This window comes from Euprymna scolopes, chromosome 37, assembly GCF_053919585.1.
Source record: "Euprymna scolopes isolate OS-2025 chromosome 37, ASM5391958v1, whole genome shotgun sequence".
NCBI classification, from domain to species: domain Eukaryota; kingdom Metazoa; phylum Mollusca; class Cephalopoda; order Sepiida; family Sepiolidae; genus Euprymna; species Euprymna scolopes.
Genome location: NC_136518.1, coordinates 16,219,763 through 16,245,303, shown reverse-complemented (window position 1 = coordinate 16,245,303; position 25,541 = coordinate 16,219,763). Strand labels below are relative to the sequence as shown.

The 25,541-nt window shown below is 33.8% G+C and overlaps 1 protein-coding gene and 1 pseudogene across 1 annotated transcript in view; one reads left to right on the top strand and one right to left on the bottom strand.

Annotated features, from left to right (window-relative positions):
- Positions 1-10,872: 10,872 nt before the first annotated feature.
- The window catches only part of LOC145261103 (protein unc-93 homolog A-like), a 94,933-nt gene continuing 80,264 nt past the window's right edge, over positions 10,873-25,541 (bottom strand). The window contains exon 4 of the mRNA XM_080119320.1: positions 10,873-11,148. Within this exon, the coding sequence (XP_079975446.1) occupies positions 10,919-11,148 (230 nt within the window). The 3' untranslated portion in view covers positions 10,873-10,918. The remainder of the gene's footprint in view (positions 11,149-25,541) is intronic.
- On the top strand, positions 18,567-18,692 carry LOC145261331 (U2 spliceosomal RNA; annotated as a pseudogene).

Below are 25,541 nucleotides of genomic sequence, written 5' to 3'. Positions count from 1 at the left end.
AAACAGTCTATAAACATGCACCGATGTTTTTTTTGTGTGTTTTTTTTAAGAAATAGAATTATGAACGAAAATTAATAAATATTTCGTCACTGATAATTTACCGTAATATTCTTTAATTTTTTATAAAGATAACTCCAGGCAATGCACGAAGCCGCTTGATGTTTGGAGCTCAATATATATATATATATATATATATATATATATATATATATATATATATATATATATATATATTGTGACAAATTCTAGTTACAATGCCATTTCATGTTTTAAGCCGCCTACGAACAATTCTAGTAGGCAGCCTGCAATTGGTTAATTGGTAGGGCCAAAATAATTACTTGGCACCTTTTTTGTAAACATCCATTTTATTTTCAGTCCACAATAAAACACTCGACAAGAGAGACTCACAAAAAGTCGGCTCTCAGAAGAATGCCTCATCGAGAATGGAGCCGCAAGAATTTCTTTACGTTTATATCACCTAAATGTTTGGTGAAAAGGGACTTGAGATCTCTACAAGCAGAGACACTTTATATTGTGCCGAAGTTATCCCAATTAGAGGATGGTATCATTTGAACATTTTCATCATGCAAAACGGTGGGTCAGTTTTGCCTCACAAATTGGGAGCTAGTAGTTAACTCCTTTAGTTGAAGTGGTGGCGTGGTTTTCCTTGGAAAAGGTCCAGGATAAGTCATGGTGTTCTCGGCAAGAGTTCTGGTGCCTTTAATTAGACATAAATCGAGTCCCTTGGGACCCTAATTTAATTGAAAAAAGTTCAAACATTTACATGATATAAACATGATGAAAATGTTCACATGTTGCCATCCTCTAATTGGTATAAATTTACATCCAACATCTCAAGTATGCCTTTCCTATTGATACTCAGACCCTGACGACTGGCCCATCGTCACATCATTATGGAACCATTTCTGAGACATTTAGTGTGACACGTGGGTCGGTGGCACACCAGTGATCGGCTGATAAGTTTCACATAAGAAAGAAAGACTATTTTTAGGATCAGATTTTTTTCAATTTTTCGCTAGTTATCTGATGAATCTCTGTAGAAAACATATCTAAGAACACTACCAGACATATAAATTCATTTTCTGTGAAATTTGCAAAACATAGGTTAAGCCGTTTTGGAACCTATGAGGAAAGAACACACACACACACATATACTGACTTGTTCTGTTCTGCGTACAGCTGAACTTTACCCCCTGACCTTTATACAAAAATCTTCTTTTGCTCAGAGTTGATTTTCGTTTTTCATTAAGAATTCCGCTTTTGAATATAAGCGTTGTTGCCTGAAGATGTCTCTAATTACTGAAAACTAGAAGACCAAAACATGCACGTGACTGTGTAGCAACAAATTGCTGCTTATGTAAAGACAAATTGAATATATATATATATATATATATATATATATGATTAATATTTCAAAACACGTTTTAACCAAACATAACGTTTATTGATCAGTACATTTTATAATTCAACATGTTTAAACGTGTCAATTGACAAAAAAATTAATAAACATAAGAACATTTCAATAAATCGATTCATTTTAATTGATAATTTTAAAGTAGTTTGTTTCATAAAAAAATGAAAATAAATTTTTTTTTAAATCTTGGTAAAAAAGAAAAAATATCTAGATTTAAAAAAAAAACTTTTGATTCTTTTTTTTTTGTACAATTTAAATCAAATGGCAAAGGTTAAGGTTTTTACATATTGAAATTTTCACTTTGAAAATAATGTTTTGAGAATTATATTTTGAAAATTATATTTTGAAAATTATATGTTAAAAATTATATTTTGAAAATTATATTTTGAAAATTATATGTTAAAAATTATATTTTGAAAATCATATTTTGAAAATTACATTTTGGAACTTCTTTTTGGAAAATTATGTTTTGAAAATTGTATTTTAAAAATTGTATTTTAAAAATTTAATTTTTTAAATTATATTTTTGAAAATCATTTTTTGAAAATTACTTTTTGGAAATGAAACTGTGAAAATAAAATGTTGGAAAGTGTATTTTTAAAACTATTTCTTGGAAATTAAATTTCTAAATCATATTTTGAAAATTATATTCTAAAAGGTATATTTTTTTACATAAAAGAAATATTTTAACAAAATTTTACAATGAATAGAATATTTTTTGAATTCAAATATTCTAAACTGATGAACGAATTCGAGATATTAAAAATAACTTAAGTAACTAAGAATGGAGCTTCGCCATATGCTTGGGAACAAGATTCCGCCGTACATTACGGTATTGAGACTAAGTGTCGATTGTTTTGCTGTGTGATCACGTGTGAATTACCAGATTATACCGAATTAATTGCCGATGCCATTATTAGGGTCGGAAAAGCATACAGCTCCACAAAAATGTACACTTTAAATGTTACTGTTCTAAGTTTACCTTGACAGTGCATCTTCCGTTGTGAAAAATAGTCTCCTGTGAAACTGCGACGTTCCCTTTGCCGACGTACGCGTTTGCTGATAGTTCAACAAAAACAGAAAAAAAACTACTCATGAGGAATATAGGGAATTATGTTCGCAGTGATATTGAATTATTTTTCTTAAACGCCATTATTCCGAATTCACAACAGCAACCAACCGTCAATAAATTTACACCAACTGGTCATAATCTAAAAAATCACATGAAATTCTTTTCAGGAGTGATCTTGAAATCCTACTGGAGTAAGCTTGAATGCATACAAGGGAGAACTTGAATGCCTACTAGACACTCTCCTCGAGTGTCTAAGGTCTCTCTGTGCAGAAGTTTGTCAGGACAACATGACGCAGAAGTGAAAAATCGAGATTAGTCATTGAGGAGTTTGTAGGCCAAAATAAGATCACCGCATATTCTTCGAAAACTCAAGCGAGAAAAGTCGACTTTCCTAGGACATACTTTATATTCCCTGCACAGTTCGAATAACCAGTCTTTCAATTCTCGCCAGGTGCTGGATATAACGAATTAGTTATGGAGCAGAGGCCTGAATACCATATTCTAACAGTAGTCTGACGAAGTCGAAAGTTAGAGACATATTTCAGAAATATATAAGATAGTTTTTAAATCATTTTGTTTTTGCTGGGGATGGGGCATTCTACCAGATTCCAGACATTCATCCACTATTATCTATCCACTCCAGCCGAAAGATCTTTTTAAGATTATAACCGTTCCATTAGGTGCAATTGTTTGTATTTCTATTGCACTTGGTTTACCGGGTATATTCGACTGGTAGTTTTTGAAATTCGTTTTCATGGCTTCGGTTGTTCCTCATTCCAGTAATTATAGCCGGACTCATAAAAAAGTTTTTAAATTACCTGGCGAATATACCCAATTTCAACCATTATCCTCTTATGCTCCAAAAGATACCGTGAGACACTTCAGCAATAACCCATGATACAATGAAAACTTTGAAGATACGTCACGTGACTGGAAGATAGAGTGAAAATTATTCATCTATCTCACGAGGGATGACGGTGGGCAAATGATTAACGACACTGATTGACGGGCGTTCCAAGTTCGAATTCAGTTTCTTCTACAAAACATCACTTTCATTTAGGATTTCTATTATTTTGATTCCTCGGACAACTACTCCCATCTTTAGTGTTATTTTCGGTCGATGCAACCTCCGGTCTACTTCAAGTGTATTTTGTGGAACCCGGGAAAGTTTCTGTCAAACTCGGGAATCTGCATGGAACTTCGGGTTAACATGCTCTAGTTTCGTTCGTTCCGTTGTTCTAAGTTAATCGCAACTGCATTTTTCCCTCGCCTACACCGAGGATTGAACCTTCAATCTTCAAAAGAATATCACCTGTCAATTCAATTTTTCCAAGTAGTTTAACCACTGCGCCACGAGTCTTTCTAGTACGAATTTTAGGAGCCTTAAACCTACTTTATTTCAAGATGTCACCAATAATCAATCCTCATCTCAAACGTTCAGAAACGTAACTTTTACTTACGATGTTGGTCCCTCTGGTAAGTACCCGATGTCTTTCTAGAAAGAATTCTGACTGGAAAAAAAAAATATCGGGGAAATCTTAAAATTCATACGATATGATGATGACTGATCTCATATCACTAAGATAAATCTTAATTTAAGATTATTTTTAACTGGCTGGTACGTCTTATAAATCGTAAGGCTGAAAAGATAGATTCTAATTTTGAAATTATTTTTAATTTACTGATACTTCTAAAACCCGAAAATGTACGAAACTTTATAATGAAAAACGCTCTAGTAATGTCTTATCACATTTCCAGATGTTTTTAATATAAATGTTTATTAACTTAACCTATGATATTAAATTATCTCACCTAAAGCTTGTTATTCTGAATTCATAATCGTAACTGGCGTGTAACGAACGGTCATAATACTTTAAGTTTAATTTCGAAAGATTTCAAACCGATATAAATGATTGCAGACTAAAATTAATTCAATTTTAAAATGTTTTATTAATTCGGATTATTTTATTTTTTGCAGTAAGAATTCTATGTTAAATATCAAGTAAAAGTGAATAATTTGAAGAAAACATCGACTTTCTTTATTTAAAATTTTCTTATGTGTATAGATGAGTTAATGCACGAACTGACCCCAAAATGGCACTTTTTTCTTTTTGCTGCTGCTGCTAATGTTGTTGTTGTTGGTGGTTGGTTTGTTGGTTGGTTTTATATAAGTTTGGTTCTATTCTGCATCATATTGGACAAGATTTGACTATGGAAAATTTTCAAATTTTAAAGTTGAACATTTTCGAGTTACAAGATATTTCATTACGTTTTAAAACACTAACTCGGTTTATTTATTTATTCGGTGACATTTATATAAGTTTATTTATATTATTTATATATTTATTTATTTATTTATTCGGTGTACATTTATATAAGTTTATTTATATTATTTATACTATTTATTTATTTATTCTGTGTGCATTTATATAAGTTTATTTATATTATTTATATTATTTATTCGGTATGCATTTATATAAGTTTATTTATATTATTTATTTATTCGGTATGCATTTATATAAGTTTATTTATATTATTTATTTATTCGGTATGCATTTATATAAGTTTATTTATATTATTTATTTATTCGGTATGCATTTATATAAGTTTATTTATATTATTTATTTATTCGGTATGCATTTATATAAGTTTATTTATATTATTATTTATTTATTCTGTGTACATTTATATAAGTTTATTTATATTATTTATATTATTTATTCGGTATGCATTTATATAAGTTTATTTATATTATTTATTTATTCGGTATGCATTTATATAAGTTTATTTATATTATTTATTTATTCGGTATGCATTTATATAAGTTTATTTATATTATTATTTATTTATTCGGTATGCATTTATATAAGTTTATTTATATTATTTATTTATTCGGTATGCATTTATATAAGTTTATTTATATTATTATTTATTTATTCGGTATGCATTTATATAAGTTTATTTATATTATTTATTTATTCGGTATGCATTTATATAAGTTTATTTATATTATTATTTATTTATTCGGTATGCATTTATATAAGTTTATTTATATTATTTCTTTATTTATTCTGTGTGCATTTATATTAGTCTATTTATATTATTTATATATTTATTTATTTATTTATTTATTCGGTATACATTTATATAAGTCTATTTATATTATTTATATATTTATTTATTTATTCGGTGTGCATTTATATAAGTTTATTTATATTATTTATTTATGCATTCGGTGTGCATTTATATAAGTTTATTTATATTATTTATATATTTATTTATTTATTCGGTATGCAATTATATAAGTTTGTTTATATTATTTATTTTATTTATTTATTCGGTGTGCATTTGTATAAGTTTATTTATATTATTTATATATTTATTTATTTATTTATTTATTCGGTATGCATTTATATAATGTTATTTATATTATTTATATATTTATTTATTTATTTATTCGGTATACATTTATATAATGTGATTTATATTATTTATATTATTTATTTATTTATTTATTTATTCTGTGTGCATTTATATAAGTTTATTTATATTATTTATTTATTCATTCTGTGTGCATTTATATAAGTTTATTTATATTATTTATATATTTATTTTTTATTCGGTATGCATTTATATAAGTTTATTTATATTATTTATATTATTTATTTATTTATTTATTCTGTATGCATTTATATAAGTTTATTTATATCATTTATTTACTCGGTGTGCATTTGTATAAGTTTAAATAAAAATACTGTTATTTATGGTCATTTAGTAATGAGAAACAGTGTATTGATAGCGGCTTATGCACGGTTATAAATGTCGAATAGCAGCTACTAGGTAGAAAAATTCAATTTTTCCGATTTTACATTACCTTTTATCAAACTATAACAGATGTAAACCAATTTTAAGAGTATTTTTTCTAAAAGACACATCTTATAGTCCTAAAGAAGGTCCAACAATAACTCGTAATATAATTAAATTTCGAAATACATTTGAAAATCTATTCTTCAAACTATAAAAAACGTGCCATAAGCTTTAGAAAATATTTTCTCTCAAGAAACGCATAACATATGAAACTAAAAAAGGGGGCTCCAGCAATATCTAATGATATTTTGCAGCACTTAAAAATTATTCATCAACACTATCAAAACATAAGATACATATTTTCATTTACAAATAATTTTACAAAGAAAGGAAGTGTCGTCTGCTCTGGAAAAAATGTGATTTAAATCCAAGCAACTCCAGCAATACCTCGTTCAATTAACAATTTTTTTTTTAATTATTTATCACCGATGGTCATTTCAGAATTCGTAACACAATTAAAATCCATTTTGTTTCAAAATCGATCGTCTGTTATATAAAGGGGAAACTGTTTGTTTGTATGCCAAACTAAAACTTGAAAACTGTACAAAAAATATTCACAAAGTTGATATTTTTATTCGGCGTAACCCCAGAAGCTAAAAAAACAAAACAAAAAAAAACTAAAAAAACAAGATTCATTATTTGAGGATCACATGTCTATGTATATCTTTTATATTAGCATGGAAAGGGAAGCAACTTCGATTTTTTACAGAGTTACTTTCCTTAAGCTAACTAGAGTTATGTGTGTGTGCACAAAGAGAGAAATGGGCTGGGCGAAGAACAAAACGAGGGTGGGGAAGGAAAAATGAAGGGGAAGAGAAAATGATTTGCTTTAGGTTCACTTTTGCTAGTATTTTCATGAAATAAAACTTATTTGTTATCGGAATATTTAGGGTTAGAGTTATGGTTAGGGTTTGGGTTAGCGATATATCATGATATTATCGAAACCTTTAGGTTTTTCGTCGGAATGTATAATGGTTAAATCAACAGTAGAGGTATGTTGAAGTCTGGTGATGCCCTAGTGATGTCCTTGTATTGACCGGGGTGCAAAATTTTTACTGTTTGCTTCAAAAACTCAAGTATAAATCCTAGTGCTGAGTAGTATTATAAAAAAAAGATACTTTGTAATACGATTTTATGACAGCATAATTTGGATGCCTGGGGCCACTGCTCCATCTCTCCTTCGTATGCCAGTGAGAAACAGGGAGGTAGTGGCTGATCCTAAACCCATTATATATGCGTATATTTAGGCAGCATTTTTTCATTTAAACAGACATTGTTAAAGACAAAAAGTTTTTTTTTTATCACATTTAAAAAAATTTTTTAATCGAGCCTCGCAAACAGATTACTGAAGATGTGGAAATGTGTACACGAAAAGTTAAAAATTAAGAAAAAACGCGGACACTTTGAGAAGGAAAATGCTTGGTCTATACATTCATACCTTCGACGTATATACAAAAAGATAATACGAAAAATAAAAAAAAATAAAAAATGGTATTATAAAAGAGAAATTTCTGTTGTCTTTAACAATGTCTGCTTAATATATATATATGTGTGTGTGTGTGTGTGTGTGTGTGTGTGTGTGTGTGTGTGTGTGTGTGTGTGTGTGTGTGTGTGTGTGTGTGATATGATTAGGTGTCTGTGGGTGTATCAGTTTGGTATGAAAGTACGACATAAATTACCCCCCGCCCCTTGGAGGTGACATTATATCGAAATACTTTTTTTCAACACAATGCAAGATAGTTGTTATAATGTTTCCGGGACAAGTGTTCGAACAACAATAGCTATTGAACCTCAAAGTCTCACACAATTCAAACATTTTTAAATGACTGTTCAATTTATAAGTGGACCCCGTTTAAACATCAATTTAATTTTTTTCCAAAAATCTGTTTAAATGAAATTTTATAAAACGTTTCTAAGCTGTTATTTTGACATTTCGACAAGAAAATCACCAGTGACATGTTGTAAAGAGCCGATAAAATCTTCGACTACAAAAGAGAGTAGTCATTCCGCCCGGCCTTTTGGCCGGGATCAAAGTGTAAGTTTTTTGTTCATCGTTGATTTTGACTGTATTTTTTAACATGAATAAAAGATTTAATATCTCAAAGTGTAGTATCTGTTCCGACAGATACTGCAAGCAAAGACCATATGTGGGGGCGACCCCACATATAAGACCTTGGTCAATGTAGGGGTAACCCTTCATACCAATTGTCACTATCCAGCTCCCCTACTCCCCGGGGAGCTGGTCCCCATTTCCCCTTCACTCCTCACATTAAAAATCGGCCTTGTGCCTAATTTGCTCGGTGGGGGAGCAAATAAATACCATCTTTTCTTGGCCTTCGGGACGGGATCAAAGTGTAGTATCTGTTCCGGCAGATACTGCACTTAAGATAATTTGTACCAGTCAATGGAGGGGAAACCCTCTATACTGGGACAATTATTATTTTTGGTAACCAGAGTGACCCCTTTTAGGGGAGCTGGTTTTTACCTCACATTAAAAACGGCCTTGTGCCTAATTTGCTCAGTGGGGGAGCAAATAAATACCATCTGTTCCGGCAGATACTGCAAGCAAAGACCAGATGTGGGGGCAACCCCACATGCCTGACCTTTAACCAGCTCCCATTTCCCACCTCTCGGGAGCTGGTCCCCTTTTTCCCTTCCCCCTCCCTTCACTCCTCACATTAAAAATTGGCCTTGTGCCTAATTTGCTCGGTGGGGGAGCAAATAAATACCATCTTTTCTTGGCCTTCGGGACAAGATCAAAGTGTAGTATCTGTTCTTCAGATGCTGCACTTCTATTTCTTGTTCTCTTTCGGTGGAGGAGAAATCCTTCACGACTGAGACAATTTTTATTTTTGTACCTTTTCTCCACGTTAAAAAACGACCCTGGTGTCTAACTCTGTCCCGTGGGGAGGCATAGTAAATAGGTACAAAAGAGAGTAGTCGTGTTTGGGAAAACTTCTCATCCTTATGGAAAATGAACGATCCACGACGTATTATTTGTGTACACAACGGAAAATTCGAGTATAAGTCTCAGATAAGAATTAGATCGACGTGTTTAGGATAGGAAGTCTCCAATGATACATAGCTGACAAACTGATAAATAAGTTCTCTTTCTTTTTCTGTATCACGAAGGAGAGGGTCATGCTCGAGAAAGCTGTTCTTTCCACTATGGGGATGTTCGGGGAGACTCACTGGGTATTATTATGTACATTGGAAGTTAAATTAAAAAAACATTTAGAGCTACGTGTTTTGGACGTTACGTCGTAGACAGAAAGTTTCCGTTGAAACGTAGATTAAATCGTTCGCGGTTATGGAAAAATCGATAACGGGAGTATTTTACATTAAACTCACATAGAAACCGAAACAATTTCACTACTTTTTAAAATGTTTTGAAAAAGTTCATTTTAATAGATGTCGCTTGAGACAAGAAAGGAAGCTACTTGATGTACACTATCTCAAGAAAAACAAGTCTTAAAGGGAGCCCATTGTCACCTTTCATTCTACTGAACGCCAAACAAACTCGACAAAATGTAAGCCCTACAAGGGCCCAATAAGGAAAAGGGGTTACTAGGCAAACGGACAAAAATGTCTGCCCTTAGTCTTATGATATGAATAAATGCTGCTTAATCGATAATAATCACCTTTTTTTTAATGAGTAACAAAAATTATAAACGTGTCATACGAGTTCATACAAGTTCAGCTACGTTGTATAGGATTTTGAGAAATCATATATATATATATATATATATATATATATAGAGAGAGAGAGAGAGAGAGAGAGAGAGAGAGAGAGAGAGCGAGAGAGAGAGAGAGAGAGAGAGAGAGAGAGAAAGAAAGATTTAAATAAGATATGCAGAAATTTCTCGAGAGCTCTTTCAGCTATCATCTCTTCAGGAAAAAATCGATAACAAGAAAAACAATATTATTGACGAAATTAAAGAGCATTAAGGGGGATTCGGATGTGCCAAAATTTAAAAAAAAAAAAGAAAAACAATATACGATTAAAAGAAATATTTAATCTGTAAACAGGGCGTTTAAAAGCGACTAAAACTTGGCACAACGAGGGAAAAATATTACGAGGGGAAAAAGGGTCAAAGTTACCCAAAGAGAAATAATGCTTTTGTTGTCTCCTTTTGCCGGCATAAAGAAGGTCTACCGGCGTAAGGAGACAACAAAAGCATTATTTTTCTTTGGGGAACTTTGACCCTTTTTTCCCTCGTAATATTTTTTCCCTCAGTGTGCCAAGTTTTAGTCGCTTTTAAACGCCGAATTTGCAGATTAAATTTTTCTTTTAATCGTATTTTTTTCTTAATTTTTGGCACATCTGAATTTCAATTAATCCTCTTTAATTTCGTCAATAATATTGCTTTTCTTGTTATCGATTTTTTTCTGAAGAGATGATAGCCGAAAGAGCTCTCGAGAAATTTCCGCATATTTTATTGTAATCTTTATATAAATTTTGTACCTCCAAATATATATATATATATATATATATATATATATATATATATATATATATATATATATATATATATATATATATATTAAAGTGCCACAATATCTTTGATGTTTTGCTCGTGCAGTTGCAGTTTGATTTCAATAACACCGTATGTTATCAGCGCTATTCCCATGAGTGTGGCGAGAATGTAGACTTTGGTAACGACACAAAAGAAATAGCTATAGCCGAACGCGATAGCACATCCGGTAGCATGGAACATTCGATAGGATGCAAACGCCGCCTCTTGCCGGTCCATGAATAATACTCCAAACAACGCTGAAAAATAAAAAAGAAAACGAATACATTAAAATGATTATCCTCTCTCTCTCTCTCTCTCTCTCTCACACACGCACACACACACACACACAACCACCCACACATACATACATATATATATATATATATATATATATCTTATTTATGATATTCCGAATTTTATTATGTTCATATAATTGAGAATTCGGTAATCGTTCATATACCAATAAATTTTAAGTCATTATAAGGTGACTTAATTTCTAAGCTTCAAAATTACGAGTTTTTGTAATCGAGCATTCACATATTATTTTCACAAAAACAAGACAACACAGATTGGATTGATAGCAACAAGTTGTGTATTTTCATTGTTCATTATAAATGTTTAGCGACCATTCAGACAATTTCAAACCTTATATCTTTTGGAAATATTCACAAGAAAGGCCGCTCTTCAAACGTTGAGAAAAACACTTTTTAATGAAGAATATGGAATCCATTTCCCTTTTAAGGAAACTATGTGATGAAAAATTTACCTTCATTTTTTTCCTTCAGAGGTTTTTCCGTTTTCTGTTTTGTTATATATATATATATATATATATATATATATATATATATATATATATATATAGTCATCCACATACAGTACTGTTTCGCAGCTCATCAGTGCGGCTAGACAGGCAACTACCTCAAGCCAGGATTGAAACCCGACCGTTTTATACGGCAGTCAAGGCTTCTAACCATTACGCTATTGGCGGCTGCTTGAACGAGTAGTGAATTTAACGATGTTTTGATATCGTCCGAAATACCTCCGCTCGATTTGTTTACACAAAGAGCGTCGCTTATATGCTAATGGTAATTCGTTTTTCACTTCTCAATATGCTCAACTCAAGGAAATTTATTGCTGTGAGTTCAGAATGAATTTACATATTGTTTCCGCTAGGTAGATATCCTCTGAAGATGGGGAGAGATCCAACCAGCTTCGTCAGAATTCAGAGATGCAGTCTATCTCTGAATTCTGACGAGGCTGGTCGGATCTCTCCCCATCTTCAGAGGATATCTACCTAGCGGAAACAATATGTAAATTCATTCTGAACTCACAGCGACAAATTTCCTATATATGCTCTGGCTACACATTCAGCACTCTAGTCCGGTGTTTTTCACCACTGAAGAAATATATATATATATATATATATATATATATATATATATATATATATATATATATATATATATATATATATATATATATATTTGCAGCAAGTCATTATTCAGGCACATCTGATTGACCACGACAGTTATTCTTTTTTCCAATTTTTCTGGACATCTTTTCCATTCGTCGAGCGGCCTTTTTTATTTCAGCTGGCATGTTGTATAAAATGGCGCCAACTAATGTCCCCGGACCTACTCTAAAATCTCATACAACATAGGCCACACCACAACAATACTCTCCTGACGATTAACCTATTATTTAGCTGACAATAGCGCCATAAAACAACACCTAACATCCCATGATAAAAACCTACGGTCGTCCGACATTAGAAATATCTTAACTAACAATGCTGATACCTTAATAATTGTTCACGACGACTAAAATTACTAGAAGCCATACTTATAAAAAAAACTACAGCCAGTTTTTAACCGAATCTCATTTATCACCGGGACAGATATATTAACAGTATTTAATAACTAGGGCTATGACAACAGCATATTCTTTGCCTTGTTTTGATTCTCAGGTATATATCGATTGATATCTTATATGTTATTTTTTTTTTGTTTGTAGAGTGATGTGGTTCTAGGTTGATTAATTGTCATATATATACTCGAGAGTAAAAACAATGAAAAGAATATGCCGTTGTCCAAGTCTTATTAATAACTAACAAGAAATGAAAAAAATAAAGTATAAAATAAGAAAATCGAAATTAAAAATAAAAATAATTCGCCCCTAACGAGTCTGCACCCACCAAAACTTTGCGAAAAGTACACTCAAGATGAGAAAGAAGAAATCCAAATAATACGAAAGAAAGTAATAACTTGTATATTATTGTATTTTGGGTCTTTTATATTCTTGTGTTTTGTGTTTTGGTAGAATTCCAAAAGTTTTTGGTGTTCGTATGACTTGCCATTGTCTGCAGTAAAAGCGGTTTATTATAAAGAGGGAGGAATTGCCATTTTTCTGAGTCATAATCTATCCCTCTAATTCTTGGCAAGTTTTTGATCTTAAAGCAGTATTTTTCTCTGTTAGTTCCTTACATCAAGTGGCTTCATGCCTTGTCTAGAGCGATTTCCATGCTTTGTTTCGTAATTTAGTATCATTTGTCTATTAAATTATTAATTGATGTCATAATCATGTTGGCCCATTGGTTTCCATTAGATTACCACCAAAGTGACGTTCAAACTGGCCAGTGCTATTTTTACTTTTACAAAGCAGTCACTTTGTCAAGTCCTGAAGGCGACTCAAGGATAAGGATTAATGAATATAAGGTGATAATGTAGTAATCATTAACGATGCTAAAAACAGCCTATTCTGCCTTGACAGAATACAAAATAGACTTCGTAGCCTTGTGGGGGATTCCCTTTTCTCTTCCCTGCAACGTCTCTCCCACAGAAGGGAAGTTACGAGCCTGTCTTTGTTTTATCGTTATTTCTATGGCAAGTGCTCGTCTGAGCTCCAATCTCTGGTCCCCCCTCACCAACCTTTCACGAAAAACACCCATCTAGCTGAAACCACTGTCAATAATTTTCCCCACTCTTTATCTGTACCTAAATCAAAGCGTAGATTCCATGAATAAAGCTTCTTTCTTAGAAGTGCACGCCTGTGAAACTCTCTTCCGTTTGCCTTTTTCCCACCTGACTACAACTTGGATGTCTTCAAGTCCAACATAAACAAATTCCTGATAAACCGCCCCCTTAAGTAAGACACTTTATCAAATCTCCATTACTAACGATTACTACGATATTATCCCATTGATTACTGTACACGCAATAACCCTTATCCCCGAGTGGCCCCGGGCCTTGATAAGTGGTGACTTCCATTTAAAAAATGTAAGGGTTTGGTAGAATTTGATTATTTAAGAGGACGGTTCAACAAGAACTTGTTTACATTGACTTGAAGGCATCCTCTTAAATAAGCAAATCTCACTCAATTGCCAGTATTACAGATAATCTAACCGATGTCTAACCGTTATCCTCGAGTGGCCTTTGGACCCTGATAAGCGATGACCACTAGTAAAATAAGTGAAGCATGCATGGTCTCCCATGAGTGCATAGTGAACGAGGCATAAAAAATGACTAAGTTCAGCATTTGGTCCCCCCCCCCATTTAGCCCTAAAGTCCCCAGGGGATGTTAAATCCTGGTGAAAATGAACAAACGGTACAGTTTTAGGCCTTAACATATGTAAATTCGAGTTCTGCACCATGCAAAAAAAGAAATTACGAAGTCCATCATTTATCCCCCCCCATCTAGCCCCAAAAGTCCCCAAGGTCTTAGCATATTTAAATTTGAGTTCAGCACCATGCAAAACTGCTAAATAGACATACACAGAAAAATTTGGACAAATATTGTAAAATAGTCCCCAAAATGGAGTGTTTTTATTAGCCCTAAAAGAGCGCCTGGGACACACCCAAGAGTTATCGCGAAGTATAGACAAACAAAATTATATAGAAATCAGTTAGTTACAACTTTTCAGAAAGGCATCAGTTTTTTTTAATAAGCACAAAAGTGTAAATTTTAGCCTTTTAACTCGAAAGGCACCTCAGTTTTCCCGAAAAATCCGTTCTGTTACTTTTTTACTCATATCATGTTTAATGTTTATGCAATAATTTCAAAAAATTCCAAGGCGTAGTTATTGAGAAAATTGCGGACAGACGATTGGATAAAAATGAATTTACAGGTTCACCTTCCTTTTGTCGGGGGACGAATAAAAAAAAAATGAAATAACTTGTATATTATCGTAGTTTGAGTCTTTCAGATTTTTGTTTTTGTGTTTTGATAGAATTCCAAAAGGTTTGGTGTCTCTATTCGTATAAATCGCCATTGTCTGCACTTTGGACGCCAGCCAACAGATCGCTGTTGTCAACTCATGTGATTGGAGTGGCGGGAGAAGGAGGACGAAGAATTGATGAGAAATAGGAAGGATTTTTAACGAGAACAATATGGCGACTGTGTTTGCTGTGCGCGCGAAATGAAAGAGGTGGGAAAAGCGAAGGAAAGCGAGGTTGGATGGAGGGAGGAGGACAACCTTGATAACCTTGTTAGTTGAGTTATGAAAAGTTCAACGCTCTGTTTTCTTTCTTTCTGTTTGTTTGTTTGTTTGTTAGCTTGTTTTTATCTTCTTAATATGGAATTAGCAAGGAACCTAATGTTCCTATTTACAATGCCTCCCCACGAGACAGAGTTAGACACCAGGGTCCTTAAGGAACAAAAATAAAAATTGTCTCAGTCATGAAGGATTTCTCCTCCACTGACAGAGAACAAGAAATTGAAGTGCAGCATCTGAAGAACAGATGGTATTTATTTGCTCCCCCACCGAGCAAATTAGGCACAAGGCCAATTTTTAATGTGAGGAGTGAAGGGAGGGGGAAGGGAAAAAGGAGACCAGCTCCCGAGAGGTGGGAAATGGGAGCTGGTTAAAGGTCAGGTATGTGGGGTTTCCCCCACATCTGGTCTTTGCTTGCAGTATCTGCCGGAACAGATACTACACTTTGATCTTGTCCCGAAGGACAGTTAAGGAACCTAATGTTACCCGAAAGAAATAATCGAAAACTCATGGGGAAAAATAAAGAAGGGAAAGAGTCTACTTGATGACGATTTCTTGTTTTGTAAATCGGAAATAGACTAGCAGTGTTTATAAAAACAACAAAAAAAAACTGTTACCTATAAAATAACACTGGTGTACTTTAACTCGCTGGAAGTATATTTTCTTCCCGTTTTCGGAAGAGTTATGCGAACAAAATCACGAGACAATCGATTCATTTCATAATATTCTAAACTGGATGCTATATTGTATTTCTGTAATTTCAAAAGTATACGATAAGAATTGTCGCCATAGAAAATACAACATGATTCCATTTCCATTTGATGAAAACCGGTTTTCTTTTTTATATTGCATGTCATCTCCTAGTTGGTCAGTTGTGCACAAACACCAACAGCAATAGGAGCCTTCTATCATGTCTGAAAGTGACGCAATGTTCAACGAGCAAGATCGGAGATGCGGCGCTGTACAACATATGCTCTCTACCGAAATGTTATGAAAACAGAACCATTGCCAACACCTTCAAAATGCAAATCCGGACAGTTCAACACTTTAGGGCAAACCTCATGGAAACAGAAATCAATTTCCACTCACAGCTATAAACGCTCTAATAAGAACAAAGTAAACCAACGCATGAAAATATACAATGCCACGCTGCCAAATACTCACATATATTACTTATATACGCATATTAGTCCAATTATGAACTATTCACTTAATTTTCTTTAACAAACACGTGTTTACACTCTAAACATTTGCTTATTAAAAATAACTTTTATATGGTTATAAAATTGTAAATATAATACCTTTGTTATAAAATTTTGTCTTTCTCAATTTTCATAAAACTGCGTTTATGTTATAGGTAGCACTTGCTAACTGGTGACCCTTCTTAATATTTCATTTATTTCCATTTTTTTTTTAATATGCATGCAAGTGTGTATATCCTTCATTTTCTTCGTTCGCTTAAACATAACTTAATATCTATTAAATGTTGGTCTGATACTCGGCCATGCTCAAAGACGCTATCGTCATCCAAAAATGGTCTTACAAAGACCGTTGACCAGACTGCTGACTGCAGAGAACCATGCTTCAGCCAAAGGAGAACAATCCCTCTAAACAATGGTCCCGACTCTAGTGGATTTGATGCCGGAAGATCTGGAATGATTACTTTATATTGGAATATTTTCAGTTTTCATATTTCTTCGTTTTTTCATTTACAACTTTGAACTAGAAAGATAACCAAATGTTGTCCAATAAGGATAAATTTAAAATAGATATCTCATAGTTATTATTTTCTGTGATTATTTTTTGTGCTTTTTATAGAACTAGTGAGAGATAAAGTGTTGCCCAAGAGTCATATATTCAAATATGAAATCTTCGTTCGTTAGATTAAAAAGACGAAACAAAAACCGAACAAGTAAAGAACTAAATTATTTTTCTTTCTCGATTTTTAAATTTAGAACTAAAAAAGAAACAAATAAAAAAAACCTGGTATTACCCCGAAACAACGAGCTCCAACTTGGAATATCATATCTCCTACTTTGCTCAGATTCAAAATATGTTTTAGTTAAAAAACAAAAAACAAAAAAAAAAATAAAAACGACAAAAAACGCCATGTTGCCCAAGAGTCAAACATTACAACCTGAAATATTTATTTTTATTTTTATTTTACATGTAAAACTAGCAAGGAATCTGGTGTTGTCCGTTGGTTATAACTTCGAAATTTAATATTGAGAGCTATTTTTTTTTGTATTTTTTTCTCTTTTCCTTTAAATGTAAAACTAGCAAGGAAACCTGGTGTTAGTATTTGAATATCTGACGAAGAATAACACAGAAACAGTGAAATAAATAGGTATTACGGAAGAAACATGAAAAAGGGAAATTGAGCAATATCTTTGCTCATCTGCACGACTAGTTGGTGACGATCATACTCTCTGAGTGTCCCTCTCTGACTGACTTGATAAACCGGTCCTCGTTACCCGGAAGTGACATCAGGGACGGATATATGTCATGGAATAGTTCATTATTCTAGGTAGCAGGCGTGCGTCCCCAAGAATTAATTTAAAACTTGAATGTTTGAGGAAGCCTTTTGTTTATAAATTCCGTTATTTTTAGTTGCGTGCAAGCGACTCTATAAGTCACTCCGTCGTCCGTCGGTCGGTCTGTCGGTCTGTCCGTAACACTTTTGGGCTTGGCCTTTTTGGTTGAGATCAAAGATCTGTTGTTAATAGATGCTGTTCTTAGCTTTTAAAGCTTTTCTTTTTGGAGATTTTACTTTTTTAAATTTTTAAATTTTATATTGGAATCTTTTTAATTGTAATTTTTTCTTTAAACGAAATAAATTAAATATGAAGATCAAAGTGTAGTATCTGTTCCGGCAGATACTGCAAGCAAAGACCATATGTGGGGGAAACCCCACATATAAGATCTTGGTTAATGTAGGCGCAACCCTTCATACCAATAGTCACTATCCAGCTCCCCTACTCCCAGGGGAGTTGGTCCCCATTTCCCCTTCACTCCTCACTTTAAAAATCGACCTTGTGCTTAATTTGCTCGGTGGGGAAGCAAATAAATACCCATACCAGTTGTCACTATCCAGCTCCACGGGGAGTTGGTCCCTATTTCCCCTTCGCTCCTCACGTTTAAAAATCGGTCTTGTGCCTAATTTGCTCGGTGGGGGAGCAAATAAATACCCTTTTCTTGGCCTTTTGGCCAAGATCAACGTGTAGTATCTGTTCTTACTACATGTTGTACTTATTGTGATATAAAGTGGGGATCACTTTTCTGTATTAATTTAATGTAAAATGATCATCCACTTTACAACCGCTCAGTCTCAAAGCCATTCAAGTCATTCTCCAGATCATTCAAGTTGTTTTTGAAGGACTCCAGTTATTTTTTAAGCATTCAAGTCATTCTTAAGGTCATTCAATTCACCCTTAAATTCATTAACTAAGTCATTTACTTTTTGTTGATTTAAGTCATTTCAGCCCATTTTTCGGTCATTTTAGTTTATTCTTAAGAATTTCATGTCAATCCTACATTCACGCATTCATTCAGTATATGAGAGCATGCGACTAATGGCAGAACTAACAAATAGCACAGCGTTGTCGATGTTTTTTTTGTTTTGTTTTTTTTGTACATCATATCAATCTTTCTCTGGTTTATTTAACGCTGAATCATTTTGATAAAAGTTTTTGTGCCACAAGTTTTTTACATCTTTAAATATTTAATTATCGTGTTTGGTTTGGTTTGGTTGTTTTAGGAACACGTTTCGGATTACTCAATACTGATCTCAGTTATTTTATGGTTGATTGCTTGTTTTTGTTTTACGGCATATCAACCCTTTTCAGGTTATTTAATTCCGAATCCAGTGATTTTGAAAAACAGTTTTTTAATAGAGTATATTTGTTTTCTTTTATTTAAGTCGGTTTTTATTTAACCCATAGTTGAGACCCTAACTGTTACTACCAGACCGAGTCAGAGTGGACCTGAAAGCAATGACAATTAAAGGCTGGCTGCCACACTCCCCAAAGCCCGCAAGCTGGGGTCTCACCATCGGATATAGTTTAACGGTCATATCCAGGACCAGTTATTTTATAATTTCATGTTTCAAGTTTTTTTTATATCTTCGAATATTTAGTTGTTTTGTCGAAGAAAGTTGTTAATTTTGTTTGGGGCTTTGCAGGACATGATTGAGTTTTACAAAAAGAAACGGAAAAACAGCACCAATGTTTGGTACATTTTAGGTCAGGAAACCGATATCTAGTAACACCAACCGTTGTTGTCTAGGAGTAATGACTAAAATATTGAGGTAATTTATGCTAAATTTAACCGGAAAGCAGATTTAACCAGAAAACACATTGGCCGATACATAGTATGAATGTAAATATCAGCGTTGACAAGGGCAATAGTCAAAACAAATAAAGCGGATAAAAGAAATATTTCGGTTGTTTTTAGATGAGGTTTGACATTTTATATTGTTGGGATTATTTGGTCTACTAATCTCACTTTGGTTGTTATTTTTAAAGCGTTTCGGACAATCAAGCTCCCGGACTTCTGCAGGTGCAGCTTTCGGACTTGGAAGTGTTTATGCCGAACGCCTAGACCTATAGTAATTTCGAACTAAACATTTTATTTAATCCACAAAGGTAGATTTTTCTCGTCCCGTACGCCGTGATGGGGTAGAAATTGTAAATAAGTTATTTTATTCTTAGTGTCGTTGAAATTTCACAAACTACCACCGACTTAGAACTGCGCATTACTCATCAGTAGAGCGTATGATCCTGAACAGGCCTCACACTCACCGGACAGTGCTTGTTTTTGAATTCTGGGAATTTAGACCGAATTTTGGGAACTAATACTGAATTTTGAAAATTTAGACCAAAATTTGGGAATCTAAACTGAATTTTGGGAAACTAGACCGAATTTTGGAAATTTAGACCGAATTTTGGCAATCTATACCGAATTTTGGAACCTAGACCGAATTTTGGCAATCTAGAGCGAATTTTGGCAACCTAGACCGAATTTTGGAAACCTAGACCGAATTTTGGCAATATAGACCGAATTTTGGCAACCTAAACCGAATTTTGTGAATTTAGACCGAATTTTGGCAACCTAGACCGAATTTTGGCAATCTAGACCGAATTTTGGGAATTTAGACCGAATTTTGGCAATCTAGACCGAATTTTGGCAATCTAGACCGAATTTTGGGAATTTAGACCGAATTTTGAGAACCTAGAGCGAATTTCGAACTAAATTTTACATTTTAATCCGTATCAGTAATTTGTTTGGTCGCGCTTTTTCTTCTCTGCATTCCCCCCTTTCTCACTCTCTTTCTCTCTCACAGCCGTAATGTTGCTAGTCTCGGTCTTTTCTACAAATACTATTATGGCATGTGTTCTTCAGAATTATCTCATCTATTCCTTCTTTTCAGCTCGTTTGACTCGTTATTCTATCGGTCTTCATTAATTTGCTGTTTTCATACTTTATTTTAATACAACATCCAATCCAGTAACTTTTCAAGAATTGCAGACTTGTGGAACTCCCTTCCTGTTTCCTTCCTACCTATAGCCTTGTTCTGTCCATGACTTAGGCTAATGGGCATCTCCTGTCTTTTCATCAAATAGTTTTACGAGTGTTCGACTGAGCTTCAATCTATGGCTCCTCTCAAAAAAAAATCGCAACAAATACTCGTCTACCTACAACAACTGTCAACAATTTCCCTTATCGTCTATTTGTGCATAAAACTAAATAAAAATTCCATGAGCAAAGTTTCTTTCCTAGAACTGTCGATCTGTGGAACACAATACTATCGGACTGCTTCCCAGCTGACTATAACATGATCGTTTGATGTAAATAAGTTTTTTTTGTGTGAGCCATCCTCTCATTTTATTCAATTTCCATCACAAGTCATTGTTACAGAATTGCTTTGCTGACTAGCTGACACATTATCCTTTATCCTCAAGTTGCCTTCGGGTCTTTATAAGTGGTGACTCCCGTGTAAAAAAACAATGTATCGTTCATGGTAACATGCGTCCACTCAATCTGCACGTTAATGAACGGAAATGCGATTTCAAACTTAGGTATGACAGATAGACGAAAATACTATTTCATAGTTTTGCGAGATAGATAGATAGACGGACAGACAGAGGTAGAAAAATAAGAAGTTACTTCAACCAAAAGCGTGACAGAATGACGAAAATGTTGTCACAAATTGAAGCCTGACAAACAGAGTGATAAATAAACTTCGTTATACAGATACATGGACACATCTAGAAAGGTAAAATCCAAATTTTAGCGTGACAGACCAACTAAAATACTATTTAAAACTTAATGTTTTTAGACCGGCAAAATGCTAATTATAATTTTCATCGTGGCAGATAAACGAAAATGCTTTTTTAAACATTGACAGACCAAGGAGTATGCTGTTCCAAAATCAAGAGCATGACAGACCAACTGAAGCGCTGTTCTGAAGATAGACACATGAAAATGCTTCAAAGTTAAGCGTAAAAGACCGACACAACTGCTGTTATCGACAAACCAATGTACGGGCAATGATAGTTATTGATAGAGATGCTGGACGCATGTATTATAAAAACTGATTACACACAAAAAAAAAAAAACATAGATGGAGGAGATGAAGCAAAAAGAGTGGGAAGCAGTTGCTATGGTTACGAATGGGGGAGTGGAGAATGTACAGATAGAAACAGGAAGAGAGAGAAAGATGAAGATAGTGATAAACGCTCGCACAATAGGGACAGGTAATATATCAATAGATGCTATCAGGTGATCATCAACATCCAAATCTAATCGACCAAGCCTATGCTCGGTTTGTCCTAGATAGCATTGCATTTTTTTTTTTTACAAAGGAGTCACCAATTATCAAGGCCCAGAGGCCACTCGAGGATAAAGGTTAATAAGTGTTCAGTGGTCAATGGGAGAATGGCATAGTAATTGTTAGCAGTGGAAATTTGGTAAATTGGATTACTTAAGGGGAACGGCTCATCAAGAGTTTGTTTACGTTGGACTTGAAAGCCGACCATATTATAGTCAGTCGAAAAGCAGGCAAATGGAACCGAGTTCCACAGGTGTGCAGTTCTAAAAAAGCGGCTTTGTTCATGGAATCTACGTTTAGGTTTAGGCACAGATAAAGAGTGAGGGTAAATTATTGATAGTGTTTTCAGCTAGACGAGTGTTTCTTGCGAAAGTTTGGCGAATGGGGGACCATAGATTGGAGCTCAGACGAGCACTTGTCATGAAAATAACGATAAAGCAGAGACAGGCTCGCAACGTCTCTTCTGTGAGAAAGAGGTTGCAGGCAAGGGAAAAGGGCATCCCCCACTAGGCTACGAAGTCTATTTTGTAAATCTGTCAATGCAGGATAAGATATTTTTAGCAGCTCTTGCCCAGATGTGGCAACAGTTCTCCATCCTTGGACGTACCTAGCTCTTATATAGTTAGAGAATTGCATCAGCAATGAGATATCTACTGGATCGATAGAACGATCCCGCCATTTTTCCAGTGACATTGGCAACAGATTTGATGCATGCAAGATCATAAGTATGGAGAGTGACACAACAACAGTCCGCATGTCAAACTCTGCCCACCAAATGTTTGTGTTCGGCCCGTAAATCCCTCAATCGATATAAATAAAACTGTATGACTATGTGTCAGTCTCTGTGTAATTATTTAAGCGATAAACTCTTAAGCTACTCGTCACACAATAATGAAATTAACAGGAAACAGTAATCATACAACAAGGATGGTTTTTAACGAGTAAAATCTTTGTTTGGATGGATGAATAAGGCATACAGAAGTCGGCAAGTTGAAATGCAAAATGTTCAACTTGCCGACATTTCTATTCGTTTGCACATGCGTAAACCAGTCATAGCCAAAAGTACTTTACTTTCATAACTTCCGAGAGATATTAGGTTGGTGCAAAAATAATGTCGTTTTCAACCACGACACTATTTTTGCACCAACCTAATATCTCTCGGGTATGTTCAAACGGTAGGGAACGCAGCTGGAGCGCTAAATGATTTCCTATACAAAAATAAAGCATGCAAACTAGATTGCGGACTTGATTTTTGTATAAGAAATATCGCCTTGTAACTGGTTGACCGAAACACGCTCATGAATGTGTAGCGACATATAAACACTCATGTTAAACAAACAAAAAGTATATCTTGCTCTACTTCGGTATTGAGCACTCTTGTATGAACCGCGTTAAAACTTTGTCGGTTACTTCATCTCTGGGAAATATAATTATGATATTACCCTGGAATCGGTATTTAATAATTATTATAGGAAATAATTATGTCAGCCCCTTTAAGAAACTCGTTTTTTATCGTTGAGCACTTTCAGTTTAATTAAGTCGGTCACTTCAGCTCTTATGCGCAGATCGTTATATAATGATTAGATCACTCTGACTGGCGTAAAAAAAAACATTAAAAAAATAAAATGTTTAAATATCAACGTTATTTCACGCGGTTAAGGTAGCCGACTAGATAAGGTCCTTGCTAATGAAGCCAGCGATGACTTCTGTCGCCGGGTTCGAATCTATCGACTGGTGTTAATCGTGACACCTTGCACTGAAGATTCCCGAAAGGTGTCTGTAGGTATTTAATAATCATTATAGTAAATAATTATGTCGGCCTCTTTAAAAAAAACTCGTTTCTTATCGTTGAGCACTTTCTGTAGGTATTTAATAATTATTATTACAAATAATTATATATATATGTATGTGTGTGTGTGTGTGTACACACACATACACACACATATATATATAATTATTTATTATAATAATTATTAAATATCTACAGAAAGTGCTCAACGATAAGAAACAATAGCAGATGCCTTTTTAGAGACTGCGACCGAACTCCAAATTGACAAGTCCATTTTCTTTAATTGCAAATTTAGCAACTATCGGTTATTTTGAGTTTATGTGGTTTCAGCCGGACAGAGCTACGTCCCAACAGCGTGCGATACGATTAAATTTATGAGAAAAACATTTGGTGAACGGATAATTTAACGAAATACACCTGTAAACTGGCCACCTCGTTCGTGCGATTTTACCCCATTAGATTTTAGTCCCATGTCCACGCTGATAAACCAGACACAATACACCATTTGAAAAACAATATTCGACGCGTTATTGCCGAAATGGAGCCTAATTTAATGCGTAGTATTATGAAAATTGAACCTCTAAATTACGACATATGCATGCAAGCAACGGGACATATATGGCCGAAATTGTACTTAAATTATAGGTGCCAAAAATTAATCTTTGGAATAAATCACCTATTTATATATGTAGAATATTTTCTGAGATTCATTTTATTTTAACGTTTCCATTCTTTAAAGTTTTTTTTATTTGTTTTACATAAGCAGTTATATATCGCTACACATTCATGAATATGTTTCGGTCAATCAGTTACAAGTAACTAGCAGCCTTTTCGGGCGATAAGCAATATTGCCTGAAGAGGTCTCTAATTACTTGTAACTGCCTGACCGAAACATGCTCATGAATGTGTAGCGACATATAAATACTCATGTTAAACAAACAAACAAACAGTATGTCTTGCCCTACTTCGGTATTGAGTGCTCTTGTATGAACCGCGTTAAAACTTCATTGGTTGCTTCATTTCTGGAAAATATTAACCTGGAATAATTATACACGAACACACATGTACGCGCGTACGTACACACACACACACACACACACACACACACACACACACACACACACACACACACACACACAGATATATACATACACAATATATTTTTAACATAATATATATGTAATATATATATTGGTATATTTAGGCAGCATTTTTTCATTCAAGCAAATATTATTAAATACAACGGAGATATTTTGTCTTATAATTCTTTTTTTTAATTTTTCAATTTTTCGTATTGTCTTCTTTGTTTCGAAATCAAAAATATTAATAAAGGATCCATACATGTTGCTGTTACGAGCGCTTTCGATTCGTCCATGAATCATCATCAGGTGTTAAAAATACAGGGTTGCGAAAATGAGGATTAAAAATGAAAACTAAAATATATATAGTCAGTGATGAGTTAAAATAAAAGTCGATTAAGAATAAAAGTCGATTAAAAATTCGAGTGTTAAAACCAGCAAGTTCGTAGACACCATGTACGAAG